Raw genomic sequence first — 23,933 nt, 5'->3', positions numbered from 1 at the left:
CAGCCATTGTGGAAAGGTCTTTAGAAAAAAATGAGATCAAGAGATCTTCCTGGTCAGAAAAGACACAGTGCTTAATATTTTTTTTACTTGTTTTTAATTTTATCAATAAGTTGTTCAAGTACAGAAAACAATGGACAACAATTAAACTATAAAATATTAGAAATTAAAATCATAAGAAAGTACAACCATAAATTTTAAAAATTTACTACAGGTACAGTACATAAGAAATCAAATAAAAGTATAGAATATCTTACAGGATGGGATATGTTCCCATCCTGATATTCTATACACAAACAGATATTATACTTTACTTAAGATTCAAAATTTTGATGGCCAGTATGGCATTAGTGTATTTGAAGACTTTATCTACATTTAAAGGGTGAAATATTAATAAGATACTATATCCTCTACAGTTAATTCTGTTGATGGACATAGTCATAAATGTTTGTGAGCAGATTAGATTATCAATATTAGTTTATCTAGTTTTCAGTAAGAATAAACAAATTTTACTGTTCATTTAGTAGAATAGATTAGAAATAAACATTTATTGTTAATGTTTCTTCTACCAATTTATTTTTTCTTTATCTTGTAGAGGAGGTGGTAAATTAAAACATTTTAAATACAGAAATGTTTGTCATAATGGATAGTTATGTGCAGAAACACTAAAGGACACCAAAATTGTATAGAGAGAATTGTAGATCAAATACTAAGAATAAAAAGAAAACAAATTTACAAACCTGATTCAAAATTTTGAATAAGTGATGTATATTAAAAAATAGAACGGCAGAACAAGACATGCCCCTTTAACCAAACAAATTTTGATCACTAACAACATGGATGTGAAACCCATCTGTTCTACTCACATCCTGCAATTTCTTCCTGTATTCAAAGCTAAAGATGAAACTGAATAGACAAAGATTCCAGACTGTGGAGAAAATTTAGATCAAAACACAGACAGTTCTAAACAAAACTTATGGGCAATGACTTCTGGAGATGTTTCCAGATGTAGGAATGACTACTCCAAGCATACATACATACATATTCAGACCAGTGTCCAGGATTTGCTCATGAAATTTATGGAAACTCTAGGAGTACACTGTTTTCATTACATAGCTAAGAGAAAAATAGAAAAATGATAGGTATATATTTGATATAATTTTTAAAATTTTGTTTATCCTTTAAGTCATTCAATCATATAACTGCCTAGAAATATATAAAAGAAACAGAAATAATATACAAGACATTTTAAAAAAACTGTAATTTCTTTAAGTTTTTAAGTTTATCTTTACCTAATTTTTCGGCATCCATGACAGATGGAATAAACCACATCATCGTCAACTGCATAGTTATGAGCTAAAGACAGTTCCTCCTATTAAAAGAAATATATATCTGTATTATATACTATAAATCATAACTATAAATTATTTATAAAGCTACATAAAATTTTAATTCACTTACTAAATTTGATAATCTCCCAATATGATGAAGTCCACTAGCTGTCACTAAAATATTATATAATTAATGAAAAACACTGAATTCACTGAATTACATAATAAATTTTATATGAAATTTAATAATTGAAAACAAAAGAAAAATTAAGAATATTTGGTATTTACTATTAACACTTAATTACTTTTGGTAAAATATTTACAGGAATAACCAATGGCTTGTCTACTTCTGTTTATAAAAGCTTCATTGTAACTTTAACTCTTATACACTTACTTTTCAAGCCATATTTGGCCTTTACTAAGCAAAATATCTGACAGGGTGCTCCTCATTTTGCACATAACAAGGAGCACCCTGTCAGATGTTTCCAATACATCTATAATGTATAATATATATTAAAAATTTTTAATATTTTTTAAAATTGTTTTTTGGATTATCGTGATGACAGATCAAATGACTGTAGCTTGTGCACGAAATCTTGTGGAGATGACACATTGTCTGCCAGAATGGAAAGAATGTGATTGAATTTTGAACAGCATGGACATTTTATTCTTTTTTATTCCTCTGTGTAAAAAGTAAATCTAGGTCAAGTTGTGTTGAAATGTAAGAGCACATGTAAATTTCTTTTTTGTCAAGTTGAATGCCAAAGTCATTTTGTTGTGAAGTGTATATTCAGCAGAAAATTCCATTAATATAAAATCTTTCATTCCTTTGATTTTTTGTGATGCATCGTCTCTCTTAAACTTGCCTTATAATCACTTGAGCCCCTCATATAATCAGTCCTCTATTTTGATAATTCATCACCCTCAATATAATTTCCACTACAATAACAAGGATTGGTTATCAGTGGAATTGATCCAAAATAAATTGTAAAGTAGCATAAAAATGATTTACACTTATTTATAATGGATCTGTCAGTCAAAAATAAAAAGTGCCAATGTGTAATTACAATCATTGTGTAATTGTAAGTGTATTCTTTCTGTCTTGTATATTTGATAAAAATAATACAATTTATTATTATTCACTCTCAACTATACTTCACTAAGCTGTACAAATATGAAAACTGTTTTGTTTTAAAGGAACAATAGTAAAAAAAATTGTCATACTGGCTACATACATATACACACACACAGTAATGTCCCTATGCAGTGATACCTCGGTTTTCGTTGATAATCCGTCCGAAAAACCGAGGCAATTATTTCCATATGAATCAATGTAAATCCAATTAATTTGTTCTAGACACTTCAAAATACGTATCAAAAACACATTTTATAGAGACTTAATATAGCGTTAAATACTAAAAGCAATAAGAAATTAACATAAAAGACTAATTAGCATAAAGATAAAAGCATTAAGATAAGATAATTACCATTAAGATGAAAGCAATGGAATTGTTCGGCTAGACACTCGGAGTAATGTCTTGTAGAAGCTAGTTGAACACAAGCTTCTAGCCTATATCGCCCCATGGTAAAGTGTGACATAATTGTCATGTAATAGTAGTTGTATGCATTTATGATGATCGTATCGAGGGGAATAATGCCTTCCGGGAAATCCATTTAAGGGTAACTGGTTCCTATTCACGAGTTACAGACATGGAGAAAACCCAGAAAACTTCATGTGGCCAGCCCACCCTGGCGAAGCACAAACCCACGACCAAACTCCCAGTGTTCAGGGAACGGAACCGTTTGCCAATGGTGGCCCGTTGCAGGGTAATGTTCACACAACAAGAAATAAAGCCACACTGCACCGGAAAACACCTGAATCGCCCTTTGTTTTCGGAAAATTAACAGTGAGGTCATTTGAACACGCCAATGAAATCCGAGGCAATCGACGAAAACCGAGACAAATTTTTTGCAAAAAAAAAAATAGACGAAAACCGAAACCAATGATAACCAAAGTCAATGAAAACCGAGGTATTACTGTAATCCAATGTGTGAATTGTGAAAGAATACTTAGTTAGCAAAAAAAGAGAAAGCAGTACAGTATAGCCTTTCTCTATCATTGCAAAGCATCTTACACAACATGGGCTGAATCATTGCAAAGGATCCTATGCAATAGAATTTGAAAGTATAGCTTGTTTTATAAATCTTAAATGGTGATGTGTGGTATGCTAACGGGAGTACAGACACAACTGAATGGTCAATAAGGTTGAGGTCCAACTGATTGTTGTTCATTTGAAATTCATTCTATCTCACAAGAATAACAACCAATTTGGCCTCAAACTGAAATCAGATCAAATTAGTAAAAATATGGGCATTTCCTTGATTTGAATTAGCTCCAAGGAATGGGAAAGATGACTAATGTTTACATCAAGCCAGCTTAAAACCCCTTTACATACATAAATGCTTGAATGATCTATATTCCTATAAAATGTCTGCCTTCAAGGCGTAATTACCAGAGATTTTACAAACACATTGTTCTAATATTAGATACATTTGGAAGGAGCTGAACAGGATTATAGTAGTAGATAAATCATATGGGCACTCAAACAAAGTATAATACAGCTTACAGAATTCTACAGCAACAAAAAAACAGAAAGCCAATATACAGATTAGATCCATGATTGTTACCTACAGCAGACATTTAAATGGAACATAAACAAATGGGAAGAAAATGTGATGTAAAGTTAATACACAAGCAGAATGAAATCACAAACACATTGGGTGGAGAGAACTGGATCAGCTGCTACATAGGTTACACTGGATACAATCTCTTCACAAGAGTAAAAATGAACTTGAGTATGATGTTAGAAAAGAAAACTACAACATAATTTTGATAGTGCTATCCTCAATACCTGAAAATACTCTACATTTTGACAAAACTGCTACACACTGGCAAAAATCCACAGGAAACAAAAAATATTTCAGAAAATTACCATCTACAAGAATGCTAAGAACTATCAATGCATCAACCACAAGGATGTTAACTGTCTATAAACACATGGAAATATCTAGTGTAATAATGTTCATACCAAAATGTTAATATACCCTTAATACCAAAATGTTATCCCTAAACCATATAATCCTATATCTGTATTAGATAATTAGTGATATTCATGCACTAGTTATGTATTTTTGTGTGTTTCATATAATCTTTTTATTTATTTTGGAATTTATACAGTTACTTAAAAATTTAACATATATTTGATGCATGTTTGAATTTAAAAAATTTGAACATATATTTAATGTAAAAAGTAACTTTCTATATTTCCAATAATCTATTTAATCTGTATGCAATCCTGAAGATGGCTGCAAACAAAGGCCAAATATGCTAGAAAGAATAAACAATATACTGGTCAAGGTTTGTGTAATATCTTAAATTTAGTGTTTTATCATATAATTTAAAAAGTTATTATGTTCAACAAGTTTGATTAGACATACTTGTCTAATCAAAAAGTAGAGTACGTTTGTTGCACATTTTAATGCATCAAAATCCAGTTTGTTTAAGAATTTACTATCTATTTTACTGTATCCAAAGTACCCTCAGTCTACATTACCACAAATAATCAAGACAAAGACATAATGCAGTCACATAATTATGATTTTGGTTTTAGTTGCTTATGATAACATGAATACTGAAATATTTTATAAGATATATAAATAAAAAAATAATAATATACAATCAGACTCTTATTGTAATGTACATCTCTCAAAAAATATTTCAATTCTCAATAATCAAATACAATATATAAACAAGCATAATTAGTAATTGATTATGAATTATTCTAGTTATAAACATTAATATAATGATATATGTTTGATGTATTATTTCAAAATTAACTACCGTATTTACTCGCATATAAGACGAGATTTTTATTCATTTTTCACTGCTTCAAAAACCTAGGTCGTCCTATATGCACGAGCAAAGGGTTCTTTGCATTTTTGCAATAATTTTTGTGAACCGTGTATTCGCATCTTTTTACCGGATGCTCGTCCTCTGGTGTTTAAAAACAAAACTATTTTATCTGGGTCATTTCAATCGTTCTCGTGTATTGTCAGGAGTAAAGATGAATAGCAATAGGAAAAGCAAAGCTTTTGAATTGAATTCCAAATTGAAATTCCAAAATCACATGGAAGCCCAATATAACTTTTAACCCATCCCCACGTGAAAACAGATGATTATTCAGAAATCAGAATTCAAAGAAACTCTTAAGTGTAATCGACGGAGAGTGGATTAGACTGGATTAGACTGTTAAGAATTGGCAAAAGAAAGTTCCCAATTGTCCAGCTTTACATGAACAAATTGTTGTCAATTTTACAAAATTTTTCCTTAAAGTTTAAAATGCCAGTAATTTTTGTGGGACAATGTGTGCATTTGCATGCATTCAATAATATTTTATTTGTGATTAAATGAAATAAAATTAGCATCGTATTAACAAATCTAATTTTCTTTATTTTGATCTTTAAAGTCACACCTCGTCCTATATGCGAGATTGTCTTATATGCGAGTAAACACAGTACATCACTTCAAACATTAAATCATTTTGCCACTCAAATAAGAAGTACAATACTAAAACCAGCAAATTTATTGCTCATCAATTCACTATATTAATTGTGACAGTTTCAATGGTAGCTATATTTTATTCTGATGATAATATCAGAAAGCGTTGAAATTATTAGATAACACTTATATAACTTAGGAAACTAGTTATATAAATAAGAAAATTATAAATATAAACAACATAGCTGTATCCATAAACAACATAACCTAGGATTATCTTCATTTGAAGCATTAGACTTACATAAAGAATAGACTCGGAAAAAATTGTTATATTTTTTTTATGTAAGTCTTCTAATGCTTCAAAATTATAAATATATTTATTTTGGCAGTAACTCTTCATAATGTAAAAAACTATATTTAACAACTGCTTTACGTTAATTCAGTGTAACAAAATAACTGAGCAATGACATACAGTAAATTATGCTTAAAATAAATAAAAGCAGACAAACTCAATATCATAAGACAAGTCATAATTCAAATGATATATTTCATATATATTTATATTGTTGAAGTAAGAAAAATAAATTCCATAATAAATTACAATTTTATGTGGATATCATACTTTAAAAATAAACTTATTTATAATTTTAAATTAAACTTACATTTCCTAAAAGAGCCTTCTAGATAAAGAGTTTTTAAATCTCGTAAACTCTAAAATGAAAATATTTTTTCTGTCAAATGAGCAATTAAATAAGTAAATGAAAATTTTAATTTATATAACAACTTCAGATAAAATTAATATAATAAATTACCTGACAAAGCAATTCTAATGCACCATCTGTTAACTGAGAACAATTGTTCAGATGCAATGAAGAAAGATGGGAACATTTTGTTGCAATTTTGCTAAATCCTACTGGACTAAGCTGTAACAAATTACAAATATTTATTTTTGAAATAAATGTTTTGCATTTAAAGATATTTGCATTTTATTCATAAACTGAAAGATTTCTAAAAATTACTTACTTTACTACATCCATTGAGAATAACAGTTTGAATTTTTGATCCTGCCATATGAAAACACTGAAAATTTTATCAATTTTAATTGAAATAAATTTAAAAATTAGGAAAGTAGCTACATAGATAAAAACTAAATCAAGTTATATATAAAGATAATAATTATTATATCATATACTTTAAATATATAAATAAACTTATAAACTTCATTAATTCTTTAAGAAAATAATGAATTAATTTTAATTACTTTATAAATGATAGATTACAGAAGAGCATCGTTTATCCAAATCAATTGGGGACTGGGGTTGTTTGGATAACTTATTTTTTGGATAACCGATTATGTACGAAAAAATATATTAACCTATCCCACGTTGAAATTTTTCTCCGTCGCGTGTTGCTTTGCGTTGAATTTTCATCAATGTTAAGCCTAATGTAAATTTTTTAAATAATAATCGTGGCTATTGTATCATTAAAAATTATTTCTTTATTTTGTACAAACAAAATAAATATAGTGAAAAATATAAAAACAAAAAAATTATATTTTGGAAGTTAATCTAGTATCAAAAACATTTGATTCGGCACAACCCAGTCCGACTGGAACGCTTTCGGTTAACTGACGTTTCGGTCGATCGGCTTTCGGATAAACAATGCTCTACTGCAAGGGTGGCCAACAAGTCCATCGCGATCGACCGGTCGATCGCCAAGCCAATTTTGGTCGATCGCTAGCAATGTCTTGACTTAATGTATTATATTTGCAACCGAACGCAACTGTATGCATGCAGTTATGACTCGACTCATAAGCAGTGAGTGCACTTCGTACTGAAACAGTGTATAAACATAGTATGTATTTCACACTTCCCCCTCCCCACTTAGACTATGCCTATGACAACAAGTCAATCGTGACACATTTTTACGATAAAAAGTGGATCTTATGTGCACAAAAGTTGGCCACCCCTGCTCTACTGTATTTAGATTTTTCATAGATCAAATTATCTAACATATATTTGTATAATTATATCTTGAAAAACTAATAGCAATTTAAAGATAATAAAATATATAAATGTACAAATTATATAATTCAAAAAATTATTAAATAGATTAATAGTAATATCAAAAATTACTGTTATGAAAACATTTAAATAAACTTTCAATATGATAAAAACATTAAAAATATTTATACTAAATCTTAAACACTGCTTTAAAAATAAAAGGAAATTAAGATGAAAAAGAAAAGAAAATTAAATGCATATATAGACTGGCAATGTTTAATACTCTATATTTTTTTAATTTTGTTATTATTATACTTTATGATAATAGTATGAGGTCCTAGATCAAAGAATTTCCACAGCTCATTTTTAAACCTCTCTTGTTAATAATTTCTGTTGGACTAACATTCCTGACAGAAAATTTATCGATGAAATTTCATCTTCAAGAATTATGATTGCCATTGAAAAGTAACCACACTGTCTGATTTAAAACAATGAGGGTCCTAAGATCAGATAGATTTCTTATAGTTGTTATGTCCTTAAGTATGTGTGTATAATTTGTAATAATTTCACTGTTTATGCATAAACTTTAATATCATAATAATAATAATACAGTGGTGCCTCATATAACGTACTTAATCCGTTTGAGGTGCACGTCCGTTAAGTGAAACATCCGTTATACGAAATGCATTTTCCCATAGAAATACATGTTAAAACATCTAATTCGTTCCACAGCATAAAATAACCGTACTGTATCATAAAAAATGAACATGGGGTGCGTTCTTTTATTCCTCCGCATAACTCTGCGCGAGCGACATCCGTTTAAAAATTCCTGCGGAACGCGTTCCTAAATTCTGGTGGGAGTGCGCGCCGTCGAACGGCAAAAACGGCCGCTTGTAGCAGTAGTTTACGGTAAAAAGCAACATGGCGTCTTCCGTGGCTCAGATAGTTTCGTTTTCGGGTCCATTATGTGGTTTTATGAATGAAAATTTAAAAATTGTGAAAGCGCAAGTTAGTGCACGTGGTGATGTAAGTGTCTTTACGAATTTTTTTCGAATGGTAGCCGGCATTCTAATTTTTTTCGTGGCTATTTTGAATGCTCTTTCAACAAATAATCCATTTTATGGTTAAATTTTACAATTGGGACTCTTCTTTTGCCTTTAAAAGCTCATATTTTAGAATTATAGATTCCTCCATCACGATACTATCGATAGTGCGAGCGCTGCCATCTTTCTTTCACCGTCGTTCCTAAATGCCTACAAACAGCAGCGCACTCCCGTAGTAGCGGAGACACAGAGCTCCGCTACCACGTCTCCGGTTACATTTGTTTAGTATGTTAGGAAAACACTAACGCACCCATGGACCAGTCGCCAATTATGCTGGAAAGTCCGTTGTTCGCAGCCAGTCCGTTGCTCGAGTCACGTAACGGCCAAACAGAAAGTCCGTTGTTCGCAGCAAGTTCGTTGCTCGAGTTACGTAATGGCCAAACAGAAAGTCCGTTGTTTGCAGCGTCTGTTATTCGAGGCGTACGTTATTCGAGGCGTACGTTATACGAGGCACCGCTGTAATTTGTAAAATCTCATATATTAAATTTTACTTTGACTACATAATATTCTAACTCAGGAAAAAATTTTACAAATTTCTTATGAAGAATTTTGCTCTTATATACATTAAAATTGAAAATAAAATCAAAATTAAAATAAGATAGTTTAATCATTTTTAATTTTTATGTATTATATACAATCACAAAAACTGTTAAGTATTAATATAAATAAATATAATATTACCTGTCCAGTCAATCTAATATTTTCTGTAACGTCGAGATATTCCAAACTTTTGCATAGGTGAAGTAACCACCAGATACTGAAATGAATCATTATTAAAATAAACACAGTTTTAAAATATGTTTAAGCTATTTAACAATAAACTTTAACATGTTATAAGGTTTTACTTATTTTTAATAAGCTAAATTCCATGTTATTAAATAAAAGATCAAAAATAATAATAATTTCCTACCCATTTTCTCCTATTTCTAGACATCTTTGAAGAATAACTTTCTGAAATTAACATAATATTTAATGATGTAAAAACAAAAATAAATTCCATTCTGAGAAATATCTGTATATTATATATGTAAACATATATAAATACATAGAAGTAAAGTATTAAACATAACAATATTTACCCTAGTAATTATACTTAATTCAAAGACTACTTCATAGAACTAATTAAAACATAAAACTTCAACATTTTTAGGCTAAATTTATAAAAAGTAGATTAGGAGATAATTAAATTAATTGATATAAATAAAGATATCTAATTTCCTTCCAATACTATATACTATTATAATAATATATAGTGTTGGAAGAAAAATATCAAATATGGAACAGGTAAAAGTAATAGTTAAATGATTTCAAATGAAGTCCTATTTCTCTGTAAATATACAGTGGGTGATCGGTTAACGAACATAATCCGTTCCAAGACTTTGTTCACTATCTGAATTGTTCGTTAACCGATTATCGATTTACCATACGTTTTTATGGGAATTTGATTAATTCATTCTGGAGACCCCAAAAAATATATACTTTCTTACTATGTAATAATAAAAATACATATATACACAGTCTTGCATTTTTATTAGTCATGTTTTTTCTGTTCGTGGGGGTTAAAGAATCTGTCTAATGTTGATTGCTTTTCTCTCTTCTTCGGGATTTTTCAGAAGTATTTAATAGCATTGTAATTGTAGAGATCCCTAAGCCTATTAACATCAACCTGGTTTGGATGCCATTCTAAAACCATTGTTCTGACATCCTCCCACTTCTATACATCCACGAGAGCCGAATTATCGGGCTAGAGTTGGCTATAATAAATAAATAATTAATAAGACAATTTGGCACTAGAGCTTGGCGTTAGGTGCCATCTCTTACTAAACTTAATAATTAAAATTAAATTAAATAAATAATTTTAATAATTTGGAACTGGAGGAAAAGAAATCGGCCCGAAGCGGGACTCGAACCCGCAACTTCTGCTATCCGTGCAGACACGTTACCAGTTACGCTACCCGGACCTTCAGTCCGATCGCCACCTCCAGTATATATAAGCTAACACGACGACCATCGACGGTCATTACAATGCCGGCTGGGGACACATCAAGTGCCCACGTCCTCCCAAGGCACTCAACCGGCCATCGCAACCCCGGCAAGGCATATAAATATAAATAAATAACGACTAACCTGTTACAAAGCTTAACTCGGCTCTTGTGGATGTATAGCTTTGTAACGAGTTAGTTTTTATATTTATAACGCCTTGCCGGGGTTGCGATGGCCGGTTGAGTGCTTGGGAGGACGTGGGCACTTGATGTGTCCCCAGCCAGCATTGTAATGACCGTCGATGGTCGTCGTGTTAGTTTATTTATACTGGAGGCAGGCGATCGGACTGAAGGTCCGGGTAGCGTAACTGGTAACGTGTCTGCACGGATAGCAGAAGTTGCGGGTTCGAGTCCCGCTTCGGGCCGATTTCTTTTCCTCCAGTTCCAAATTATTAAAATTATTTATTTAATTTAATTTTAATTATTAAGTTTAGTAAGAGATGGCGCCTAACGCCAAGCTCTAGTGCCAAATTGTCTTATTATTTATTTATTTATTATAGCCAACCCTAGCCCAATAATTTGGCTCTTGTGGATGTATAGCTTTGTAATGGGTTAGTCGTTATTTATTTATATCCTCCCACTTCTTCAAAAAAATGTTTAATAGCAGGTATCGACATTAATTCTCTTTTTCAGAAGAAAGCATATCTCATCAAGTTTCTTGGCATTCTTCTGTCATCAGATCAGTTTCGGGTTCCATTATGAGCTCTTCAATGTTCTTTATTTCTCGGATGTGATTTTTGTTACTCCTTTAGCTGCTTGAGTCTTCCTCGTAATACAGTACCTTTCTTAGATAAGATTGAACTGTGGCTTACTGTAGACTGTTCAAGCCATACTGCCCAGCAACATCAGACATCTGTCCACTCTCTACCTTTGCTATTATACTCTCACTTTTCAAAATAAAAACTGACACAAAACTTACCGTATTTTACAGACTATAAGACGCTCTTTTTTCCTCGAAAAATTGCCTCCAAAATTCAGGTGTGTCTTATACTCCGTAGCATCTTATAGGTAGTTTTTTAAAAAAATTGCTTAAAAATTAAGGTGCGTCTTATAGTCCGTAAAATACGGTAACTAGTGCCTGCCTGACAGTCTTGCAAATATTATAAAAAAATTGTTTCTGTCAGAAAAATAAAAGGCTGGAACTACAAGGGAGAGTTTCAAAGTTCAAAGGAATACTATCCGACTGGATTGAGCGTCTATGTCAATGTCGACATCTCCCACGCTCCAAAAAGTTTCAAATTGTTGCCTGAAGGCAAGGGAAGACCAATTGGTATTCATTATTTTACGCTGCTTCTTCTTGTGTTTGTTCTGTGAAGTGTTCATTGTCTGAACATAAAAATCTTTTGCAAAAGTGTTCGTTATTCGATTTGTTCGTTAACCGATCACTCACTGTATAATACCATAGTTTTAATAAATTCATGCTTTACATAAGAGTTAAAATTAATTTAATTACAGAAACAAAAGTTTTATAACATTAATTATTTTACATTTAATATTGTAAATTTAGAGATATATTATGTTTAATTTATTTTATTAATTTTTCATAAATAAAATATGACTAAATTTTTTAAGATAATACAGTAGAGCATCGTTTATCCAAAAACCGGTCAACTGAAACGTCGGTTAACCAAAAGCTTTCCAGTCAGACTGTGTCATGCTGAATCGAACGTTTTTGATACTAGATTAACTTCTAAAGTATAATTTTTTTGTTTTTATATTTTTCAATATATTTATTTTGTTTGTACAAAATAAATAAATAATTTTTAACGATACAATAGCCTCGATTATTATTATAAAAATTTTCGTTAGGCTTAAAATCGACGAAAATTCAACACGAAGCGACATGCAACGGAGAAAAATTTCAACATCGGATAGGTTAATATATTTTTTCGTACATAATCGGTTATCCGAACAACCCAGTTCCCAATTGATTCGGATAAACGATGCTCTAGTGTATTATCATTTAACATATATTTTATGTAACAGTAAGAGAAGTTATTTAAATAAACAGATGTATTTTTTAACAGCAAGATAAAAATATAATTATAGCAGAATAGAAATAGATTAAAAAAAACTTTAAACAGAAAATATTTTTTAACTGTATAAAGCTAAGGTTCTGTGTAAATATATCGTCATCTTACTTTTAAATTTGGACATTTTTTTGCCAATTGATGAATTGAAACATTTGTAGCCTTCACACCAGACATATTAATAACTTCTAAATTAGGGCAGAACTGAGCTGTAAAAAAATGTAAACAATATTATTAGAAAAATTTTTATATTTACTTGAAAACAACAAATAATTTTTATAGTCATATAAATTTTAGTTATAATTTTTTTTAATTAACTAAATGAACAAAGGTAATTTTTTCATTGTCTGATTTGCTGTAATGCTACTGCCAAAGCCAAAGCATTCCCCATTTTATTGGCCATTTCATCCATTGTTGCTTCTGTAGCATGTGTGTAACTATTCCTAACACATTGACATTTTCACCAAAGTGAAAGGTTTACTTAACTATGAATGATTAATTCGTTTGAAAAATGATAAACGAAATACAGCAGTATCTCAGTATTCAAACAGTTCCCAACTCAAACAATTCGGTATTCAGACATAAATTCTGGAATATTGCTTGGTACTCAACAATTGAACAAACGTGATCTTCTAGAACAAATTTTCAATTAATAACATATTTTTATTTTGTCATTCATAAAAAAATTATAATAAAAACAAAAAAATGGAAATGTTGATTTTGATCAGAAATATCAGCAACAAAAAAGATCAGCAAATGACAATATTTTGCAAAAAAGAACACACCTTGGTTTAATTAAAATTAATATTAATGCATCATACAGTTCTTTTAATTGTCATTGTTAGTTAATTATTGATTGCTTTCATAAACATATTTCTCTTGGTAACAAAAAAGAATAGTAACTTTTAACTTTTGTTAACTTTTGAAACCTAACCCCATGTTTTGCATTAGTCCTTTGTTTCGTATAGCACAGATTTGCATAATATGCCACTCTTTTGGAATGTAACTACCATGTTATGTGAGAGATATCTGTAGTTTCATTCTAAAAAGGATTTAAGGGATTATTTAAAGGGTTTAGACATTCATTGTGTCCCATTTTTGTAGATATTTAAAAGATATTCTATATAAAAAAATGAAAATAAAAATTCAAAAACTCCTAATCTTATTAAACTTGAATTTATGACTATTTACAAAAATATAAAATTTTCGAATCATTCTACTTCCTGTTTCACTCCACCACAGAAGTAACAGTGTATTGGCTTGTATAAACTTCAGTAGAACAAATGGTAAGTTATAAAAAAATTTCACACAGTTAAAATTGATCGAAACGCCGACCTTTTATTTGAGGATTCGGCGTCCTTTAAAATTAAAACAATGATTACAACTTTCAATTACAACTACCTTGCTCTTTAGCACAATATATTACTTGTTCAGGCCCTCTGGTGGCGGTTTTGGGTAATCCTAAAGTTCATTTGCATACAAGCACACATTAGGATTACCAAAACCGCCACCAGAGAGCTCTGAACAAGTAATATATTGTGCTAAAGAGCAAGGTAGTTGTAATTGAAAGTTGTAATCATTGTTTTAATTTTAAAGGACGCCGAATCCTCAAATAAAAGGTCGGCGTTTCGATCAATTTTAACTGTGTGAAATTTTTTTATAACTTACCATTTGTTCTACTGAAGTTTATTCAAGCCAATACACTGTTACTTCTGTGGTGGAGTGAAACAGGAAGTAGAATGACTCGAAAATTTTATATTTTTGTAAATAGTCATAAATTCAAGTTTAATTGAAGATGTCCTGGGGTGTTCATGTTATCATGTGTGCTTGTATCGTAATCTTATATTTCAATGTCTTTCAATTGCATATTAAACAAGAAATTATAAACAATCCCAATACTTTTAATTTATACAGATTTTTCTATTAACATGATTTTAAAAATGATTATATTATAACTTTGTATTTAAATATAAATATTTTCTAAAATTAAATCATAGTCATTTTTAATAAATAACATATAAATCAAGATAAATCTGAGCAAAAAATTTTAAACAAACTAGACATAATAAATGGCAATAGTCTAGTATATCAGTAAAATGAACAACGAAATATTTATTTTATATCTTATATCTATCATTTTTATATCAATACCAAAATAATATTATTATTAAGCATATTTTTAAAAATGACAACAGAGTGATATATATACAAACCTATGATTTCCAGAGCACGATAATCTAAAACATGAGATGCCGAGTATAAATCTAAAATTTTTAAATGAGAGGAACATTTCTTCAAAAGTGAACTAAGAATAGCATTGGTTAAAACTGAAAATAAAATAATATTAAATTTAATAACTGTAAATTAAGAAATATACAAAAAGTTATATTTTATACTAATTAACATAAAATATGATTACAACTTAAAATTTAAATATTAAATGGATATTTTTAAATTTTTTTAATTGAATAACTTTTTAAATAATATTTTAATAATTTCTATTGATTCAAGATCTTTTCTATATATTTATGTGTCATTTTAATTTTTTAATATTAAATTATATGAAATCTTAATTTTCAAAGTGTGATATTTGTGCCTCTGGTATTACTTGTACATACATATACATAGTACAATCCAAAAGTTCAGGAACTTAGCATAGTTCCCTGCATCTTGAATAGTTTAAAACATCGATGCACAATCAACTTCAAACTAATTCCCTTGGGCAACAATACACCTTTTCCAATACTTGTACAGCTTCTGGAGCATTGCTTTATGCCATCTTTTGCATCCACCTGTAATACTTCCTGCAATGCTGCTTTTACTTCATTGACATCAAAATGATCTCAGACCATTTATGATGATTGGACTCACCCAAATGTCACACATTTTATGTCCAGATATGTGGCATTTGGATGAGCCCATCCATCATAAACAGCCTGAGATCATTTTGAGTCTTCAAATGAGGTAAAATCAGCAATGCAAGAAGCATTACAGCAAAAGATGGTTTACAGCATTGCTTCCAGGAAGTGTACGAATACTGAAAAAAGTGTATCGTTCCCCAAGGAAATTAGTTTGAAGATGATTGTGTGTTAATGTTTTAAACTATTAACAGAAAGGAATTATATGCCAAATTCCCAAACTTTGGGAATTTTGGGACTACTGTATCCTGCATGTGTGAATCTGTGGATATCTGTGGGAAAAAAAAAGCTGTTAGCAGACTTATTATTTGATGGAATCAAGATTAATGTCTTCTCTTTATGATAAGCTTGATGGCTTTAACATGCTGTGATACCAGTTTTTGTATCAGTTCATTATTTGAAGAAAAAGAAAGATTCCACCAGATAATAATGGTTTCCTAACAACTTTTTAGCATTTTTTTTTCCTTTTTAGTAAAATTTACAGACATTCACAGATTCACTTGAACACAATATGGCAGCCATGTGAGACTTCAAATGCTCATACTGTGTTTTCACAGATTGTCTGGAATGTCAGACTATATGAGGGAAATCATGAAATCAGATATTTCCGTATGGCAAAAGCTGGTGAATGTTTATCCCAGGGAATGCTGGCACATTGGTTTAAGCGAGGATATACAGCCCTCTCCAGAGGGTGTGTGAAAAAAAAACAAACAAGTTATGTTGCATGGCCTATCAGACACCAGTTTTTATTCTAAATTTATGAAACCATCAAAAACTATGTTTAATTTCTGTATTTTGTCTCCTTTCTAAAGATGTAAAATATTCATGGAATGCCAAAAGTGTTTTTATTATATCTTGGTTGCTTGCTATTCTCTTTACTATATGTATTTTCTTAGCATAAGGTTGCTGTTGAGAACAAATCACACAGGAACACTTTTAGTGGAAAAAGGTTGGTTTATTGATCCTATCAATAAACCTTATGCTAAGAAAATACATATTTTTATTATTTTTTTGTAAAAAAGGCTGGCAGAATTGCAATTTAATAAAAAGTAAAAGTAGGACTAGGCAGTGAAGATAGGACTAGTATCCATCTGTAACATATTTTTATTACGTTTATTTTATTGTAATTTGTTTCAAAAAAAAGCAAAAAATAAGCATATCAAATTTCAAAAACTCGCTGTAAATTATCTCAACTTACACCAATTGACATCCAGTTTGTTTGAAATTTGAAAGTGTTGCCCTGTAAACGAAAATTCTCTTCTTGATTGAAAGTCAGTCAAATTACAATGTTATAATTTTATTGTATTCAGAAGAATGTTGTCTTTAACATATAACTAAGTTTGTTAGATGTGATTAATTTTATGTTTTAGTCACAATTTAACTGGCATGCATTTCCTCCAGTTATATCCGGCATACCAGTCAATCTGTGGAAATACAGTAACTTCTGAATAGTGCATCTTACAAATGTTTTAGATAAAAGTCTGTTTATTTTTTATATGGAATCAGAATATGCAATAAAGAATGGGAATTCCCATTTAAGAAAATAAAGTTGACTCCATTTTCACTGGCTGTAGTGCAATGTATAATAAAACCAATAACCCCATCTTGTAGTCCCCTTGAAATATAATATTTTTGGGTTTAGAGAGTTTTTGAAGGATGCATATTTTTCAAGTTATTCCACTGGATTGATTAAAATGGTCCACCCTGTATGTAATAAATGTGCACTGAACAATATACTGAATTCTAAGTTAAAATTATGCATGGCAAAACACTGTTTACTAGCTTTTTCATTTAAGCTGGATTAGACAAATATATCATTACAGTTGTTTAAGGAATGATCTACAAATTAAGCATTTTTAATACATTTTTATCGTATTATTTTCACCACAAATTCTATTTCTGATTAAAGTGTTGATCATCAGAATTAATCATTTAAATGTCATTAGTTTTTAATACAATCCAGCATATTGGCAGTTATTCAGAATACTTACATAGCTTCAGATTTTGGAAGGGTACTTGCAAAAAGTTTGTAAAATTCTGACATAAAATAATAACAATTATTTTGAGCCGATCAGTTAGAAATTTATATCTAATTTTAAAATAATTTTGAAGAAGTGTTACGTAGCAATTTGTTCTGATGACAATTCATTTCAAACTGACATGACTTAAAATAGAATAGCAAAAATTTGATTTAACAATCTGAAAAGAATGCAAAGAAACTTATCTAATTCAACTTTTAAGTTAAATATTCAATTACAGTAGAGAGTCGTAAATCCGAACTCTAGTTATCCGAACGATTTTCAGTCGGACTGTGTCATGCCGAATCAAACGTTTTTGATTCTAGATTTACTTCTAAAGTATAATTTTCATGTTTTTATATTCTTCAATATATTTACTTTGTTTGTACAAAATAAAGAAATAATTTTTAACGATACAATAGCCTCGATTATTATTATAAAAATTTTTGTTAGGCTTAAAATCAACGAAAATTCGACACGAAGCGACACGCAACGGAGAAAAATTTGAACATTAAACAGGTTAATATATTTTTTCGTACATAATCGGTTATCCGAACAAATCGCTAATCCGAACAACCCCAGTCCCCAATTAATTCGGATTAACGACTCTCTACTGTATATTAATTATAATAAAACTGATTACTATACACAATTTAACAATTATTACACAAATATTTAGATTTCAAATTGTTAATTGTGTATGTTATTGAAAATGAAATACTTACAAGAACCTTTAAATATAGAAAACATATTTTTAAAATGTAGTTCATGCTGAGAATGCCACATTTTCAGACAGATACTTTTCCATCTTTTACATACTACAATAAAAAAAAATAGTTTAAATTAATATTTTATTCAAATAGTTTTTACAAGAATATTAAATAAAATAAAATACCATAACATATATAAAAACCTGATTCAATTAATATTGCTGAACAATCTGTCAGATTATTTGGCAAAATAAAACTAGTTTTTTTTTATTAATTGAGATCTGATAAAATATGGACACCATTCCAACTCAACCACAAAACATTTCCAAGCAGCCAAGTCATATTCAAATTACTGGTATTAAATTTTAAGCGCAATTTATCTCATTTTTAATTGTATGAGCATTTGTATGAAAAGAACTATTCAGCAACTGACTGTACTGAAAAGTCATAATGTCTGATAAAGTGCATTTTAGATTGATTATGTTTTAAGAATCTAAGAGATGTAAAAATGCAACAACTTGTCTGAAAAATATTGGCAATGTGTTTGGAAATAATATGGTAGTGAAACAAACATACAAACTTTAGTTTAAAAAATTTCATTTTGTTAATTTTGACTTGTGATAAGCCTGATTCCGGCAAACTACTGGTAGCTAATGACAATTTTTATTAAGCCAAATAGTATCAGAAAACCTATTGACCTATTGCTAACATCCCAAGGACTAGCAGAAAAAAATGAATGAATGTTGATCCTTCAAAAATTTGAATTTAAAAAGTGAAATTACTTTCCTTCCAACCCAATAATTACTGAATTAGTTCCAAATTATATAACTAGAAAGCTCTACACAAATTAGTTATTAAACACATTAAGAGCATAAAAATGATAACTACATCATTTTTATGCTCTTTTGATGCCTAATAATAGTCAAATGAGAGTATATCAACAGTTTGTTATTATGATTATTAATTAATCAAGTTATTGAATGTTGTTTTATACATATAATATGTATCAATTATAATACCTCTTTCAATTTTAACTCTCTCTTTAAGCTCTAAATAGGAAAATATTATAATTAACACATCATCATTGAAGTCATTGATGTGTTCAATTTTGGTGCCGATATTTCCACTCATGCTTGTTGATTCTGATGTATCATCATCTTCAGTATCATACTAGAAACAATTTAAATGTTTAAAATGTATCTACTTATAGAGTCAAATTAATATTCTAAATGTATAGTTATAATTAACAAATACTACCTGATCTTGATCAAATAAACTTTGTGCCTCATTTTGTAATCTTGTTGTTCTCTTTTCATCTGCAGGAAAAATCCTAAGCCTTCTACAAAAAATTAAAAAAATAATAATAATCAAATCTAATTTTATTAGAGACATATACTGTCTTAACTGTGTACTGTAATCAATTTTGTATGATATTTAAAACAACTTTACACAGTAAACTACATATATTCATTATACATACATGTTTAATATCAATGAATAAATTAAAGAAACTTTTATAAATATAAAACAAAATACATTTTCTAGTTAAAGGCAGTCTTAACCATCATTGTATCTCTATTTCCAGAAAAAGTATTGCTATATAAAGTAGTTTAAATGGTATTTATTCTTACCTTTTATAAATTAATTAATCCAGACTTTGTATAAACTTCTTTATATATTACAATTTCAATTTAAATCTTTTATAACGAAAGGAATATTAAAATTGGGAACATTTCATCAATGTTAGGATAAATATTAACAGTTTAAAACAATCTTCTTTCGTAACCAGTTAAACTGGATATTTTTACACAAAATACAATACAGATTTAATACGCAGGAATAACTACAATATATGCAGGAATATAACTGTATTTACTCGCATGTAAGACAATCTCGCATATAGAAAGAGGCATGACTTTAAAGATCAAAATATAGAAAATTAGATTTATTAACACAATTCTAACTTTATTTCGTTTAACCACAAATAAAATATCAAATGCACATAAATGCACACATTGTCCCGCAAAAATTACTGGCTAAAAAGCCAGTAATTTACTTTAAGGAAAAATCTTATAAAATCAACAACATAATTTGTTCTTGTAAAGTTGGACAATCAGGAACCTTTTTTCCCAATTCTTAACAATCAAATCCACTCTCCGTCGATTACGCTTACGAGTTTCTCTGAATTCTGATTTCTGAATAATCATCTGTTTTCATGTGAGAATGAATTAAAACTCATATAGGTCTCCCATGTGATTTTGGAATTTCAATTTGGGATTCAATTCAAAAACTTTGCTTTTCCTATTGCTATTCATCTTTACTCCTGACAATACACGAGAACGATTGAAACGACCCAGATAAAATACTTTTTTTTAAACACCAGAGAGTGAGCATCCAGTAAAAAATGCAAATGTATGGTTCACAAAAAATCCTATGCTTGTGCATATAGAACGACCTACATTTTTGAAGCAGTGAAAAATGAACAAAAACTTTGTCTTATATGCGAGTAAATACGGTAATATGTTTTTAATTTAAAAATTTAGTGTGTATAGTATTTTGTAATAAGTAATGTTTACAGCAAGATATTCTAGAACAAACATAATTGGTTCTAGATCATCATTTGTCATAACATCTGTTTGTTCTAGCATGCAGTAAAATATATGTATTTAAGGGTAATCCATTTAAAGCCTAGTGCTAAGTTACCATGTAACAAAACCATTTAAACAGGAAAAACATAATACAAAATAAAAAATATAAATGTAAAAATAATAGCATACTTTACTGTGTTTATATGTTGATATTATTGAGAGAAACAGAATTACATTTTCTGGGAAAATATAATTATAAAAATCATCTCAAAACCACTACTTCAATATAAGATAGGTGTTTCCTAGTGTTGAGACATCTGGATACAACAGTATTAGATGGTATATAGTAACAATTTCATCAATAGAAATGCTCTGAATATATAGACCATTTATTTATTTAGTACCCTTCAAAATTTGAAATATATATATAAATCTATTACTTTTTTTAATCAACAACAGAAAAACTATTCCATGTTTTGCAAGTTTACACAGAATAAAATGCTTAATGTTATACTCTTTTTGAAATTTTGACTACTGGTTTCTATTATAAGATATTAATTCAAAATAATAAGAGTTCCAACACCAATCAACCTTCTTGAACCAATATCTCACCAATGCATGTTGTGAACAAGTCGAGGAAGGGTTTGTTAACAAACTCCACGTATGTATTATCAGATTCACCCACAATTCAAAATAATATTTTTTAAATACCATGAATACTTTAAAAATTTTTCCATTGATACTAATGTCACCATTACATTTCATTAACTTTTACATTGTATATCACATATAGAAAAAAATAATCAAACATTTTAATTTTGTGAGTAAATACAACCAACCCCTGGTCAAAAGTATGGAATATTGTTCACTTTGCAGTGTGTCATTCAAGTCAGCTTAAAGTTTAAAAAAATAAAAACATTTAAATATTAAATAATTAATTCTTTTTAACAAAATTTATTAGCAGTCTTGTGCACGTAACAACAGAAAAGAGATGAAAGCAATTATATAAAAAATTTTAAAAAATAGCATGTTGAACGCTTGAGCAACATTAGAAAAAAATATGGAATATCATAATTACAGAGACATAAGTATGGAATAAAGTAAATTAATACTGTGTGGGACCACTTTTGATCTTTATTACTTCTTTATTATGTTTTGGTAATCAAGCGACTAAGGCCAAGACTCCACTAGTGTAAAAACGAGCGTAAAAACCCTCACCATAAATACTTTTAATCACGTGACCTATTTGAGTTTGTGCTTGGATTGCTGTGGAGGTCTGGCTACAATAGCAAAGTTTTTACTTTGACAGTGCTATTGAAGTTACAATTCTATATGTGATATGTCAATATAAGGGCAACGATTATATTCTGTGATTTTTTTTGCAGTAGAATTACAAATGTAGTAAAAATAATATCTTTACTTTCATATATTAACTTTTATTATCATATTATTAAGATACTATACTGCACTTATACGTTTAGCTTTTTTATTATATACTCATATATTAATAAATTGAAGGATTTTCCTTCAGTCATCCATATTGCTTGTTTTAGGCATCCATTATTATAATTGGGATACATCTTGTCATAGATGCATAAATACTTTCAGATGTTTTTGATAAATCTTTCCAGATCTAAGTAGCCACAAGAAAATGTACATAAAAGCTCATTTCCTGCCATTTTCACATGGTGTCACAATGACGTAGACTCTACTAGTAAACTTCTGATTGGTCGATGGTACCGTTTTATGGATGTACTCGCATCGAAAGTTGAACAATGTTCAAACTCACTTTATGCTTGTTTTACAATCTGCTACAGCATAAAATATCATGGTCACATGATTAAAAGTATTTATGGCAAGGGATTTTTCACTCATTTTTATGCTAGTGGAGTCTCAGCCTAACTTTTGACACAAGTTTGCAGATATTTCTCCCAGCTGGTTTGAATAGCACTCTTCAATTTGGACAATGAAACCAGTTTCTTCAAAACATTCCACAAATTCTCTATTGGATTTAAATCCAGGCTGTTTGGTGACCAATCTAAATGTGAAATGTGTTTTTTAGGAACCATTGGCATACTGTTTTAGCATGGAGAGAAAATGCATTGTCATCTTCATAAAGTCAGATTCACCAAAGTCTTCCTTTTCTGTTTTTAGCATAAAATTGTTTAACATTTCCAAGTAAATCAGAATCATATTTATACTATCATTTATTAAGTGCACAATAGTGATAGTCCTGAAAACAATACACGAGTAAAAATAACGAATAAACCCATAAAAACCACTTTACAAGCAAGGCAAATACCAAAAATAATAAACATGAATATAATTGAAAAGTGACATTAGCAAAGTGCTGTAAAGCAAGGTGAAAAAATAATGACTTTTATAATAGGAAAATACTTAATAGTACTTTTACCTTGAGTCTAATTCAAAAAATTCTGGAGATGAATTTCTAACTTTTTCTGCATCTTCACCTTTTGCAAATGTTACAAATCCATAACTAGAAATATATAAACAATGACAATACAATATATATGTAATATAATTTTTTAAACTATATTATTTAAACTTAATATTATTTTATAGACGTTTAAATAAATTAATAAATAAATGACACATTGCTTAAATAAATTATAAG

At 29.3% G+C, this 23,933-nt stretch overlaps 1 protein-coding gene across 1 annotated transcript in view; it reads right to left on the bottom strand.

Annotated features, from left to right (window-relative positions):
* LOC136983511 (putative RNA-binding protein EEED8.10) overlaps positions 1-23,933 on the bottom strand; it is a 43,468-nt gene that overhangs the window by 8,799 nt on the left and 10,736 nt on the right. The window contains exons 3-15 of the mRNA XM_067280269.1: positions 23,712-23,795; positions 19,968-20,049; positions 19,730-19,880; positions 18,726-18,818; positions 15,278-15,391; positions 13,176-13,273; positions 9,903-9,943; positions 9,674-9,749; positions 6,910-6,966; positions 6,699-6,809; positions 6,549-6,597; positions 1,459-1,502; positions 1,290-1,369 (exon numbers count right to left, since the gene is read on the bottom strand). Of these exons, the coding sequence (XP_067136370.1) occupies positions 1,290-1,369; positions 1,459-1,502; positions 6,549-6,597; positions 6,699-6,809; positions 6,910-6,966; positions 9,674-9,749; positions 9,903-9,943; positions 13,176-13,273; positions 15,278-15,391; positions 18,726-18,818; positions 19,730-19,880; positions 19,968-20,049; positions 23,712-23,795 (1,080 nt within the window). The remainder of the gene's footprint in view (positions 1-1,289; positions 1,370-1,458; positions 1,503-6,548; positions 6,598-6,698; positions 6,810-6,909; positions 6,967-9,673; positions 9,750-9,902; positions 9,944-13,175; positions 13,274-15,277; positions 15,392-18,725; positions 18,819-19,729; positions 19,881-19,967; positions 20,050-23,711; positions 23,796-23,933) is intronic.

This window comes from Centruroides vittatus, unplaced genomic scaffold, assembly GCF_030686945.1.
Source record: "Centruroides vittatus isolate TY-2023 unplaced genomic scaffold, ASM3068694v2 contig_882, whole genome shotgun sequence".
Taxonomy (NCBI): Eukaryota; Metazoa; Arthropoda; class Arachnida; order Scorpiones; family Buthidae; genus Centruroides; species Centruroides vittatus.
This window is presented reverse-complemented; position numbering and strand designations above follow the sequence as displayed.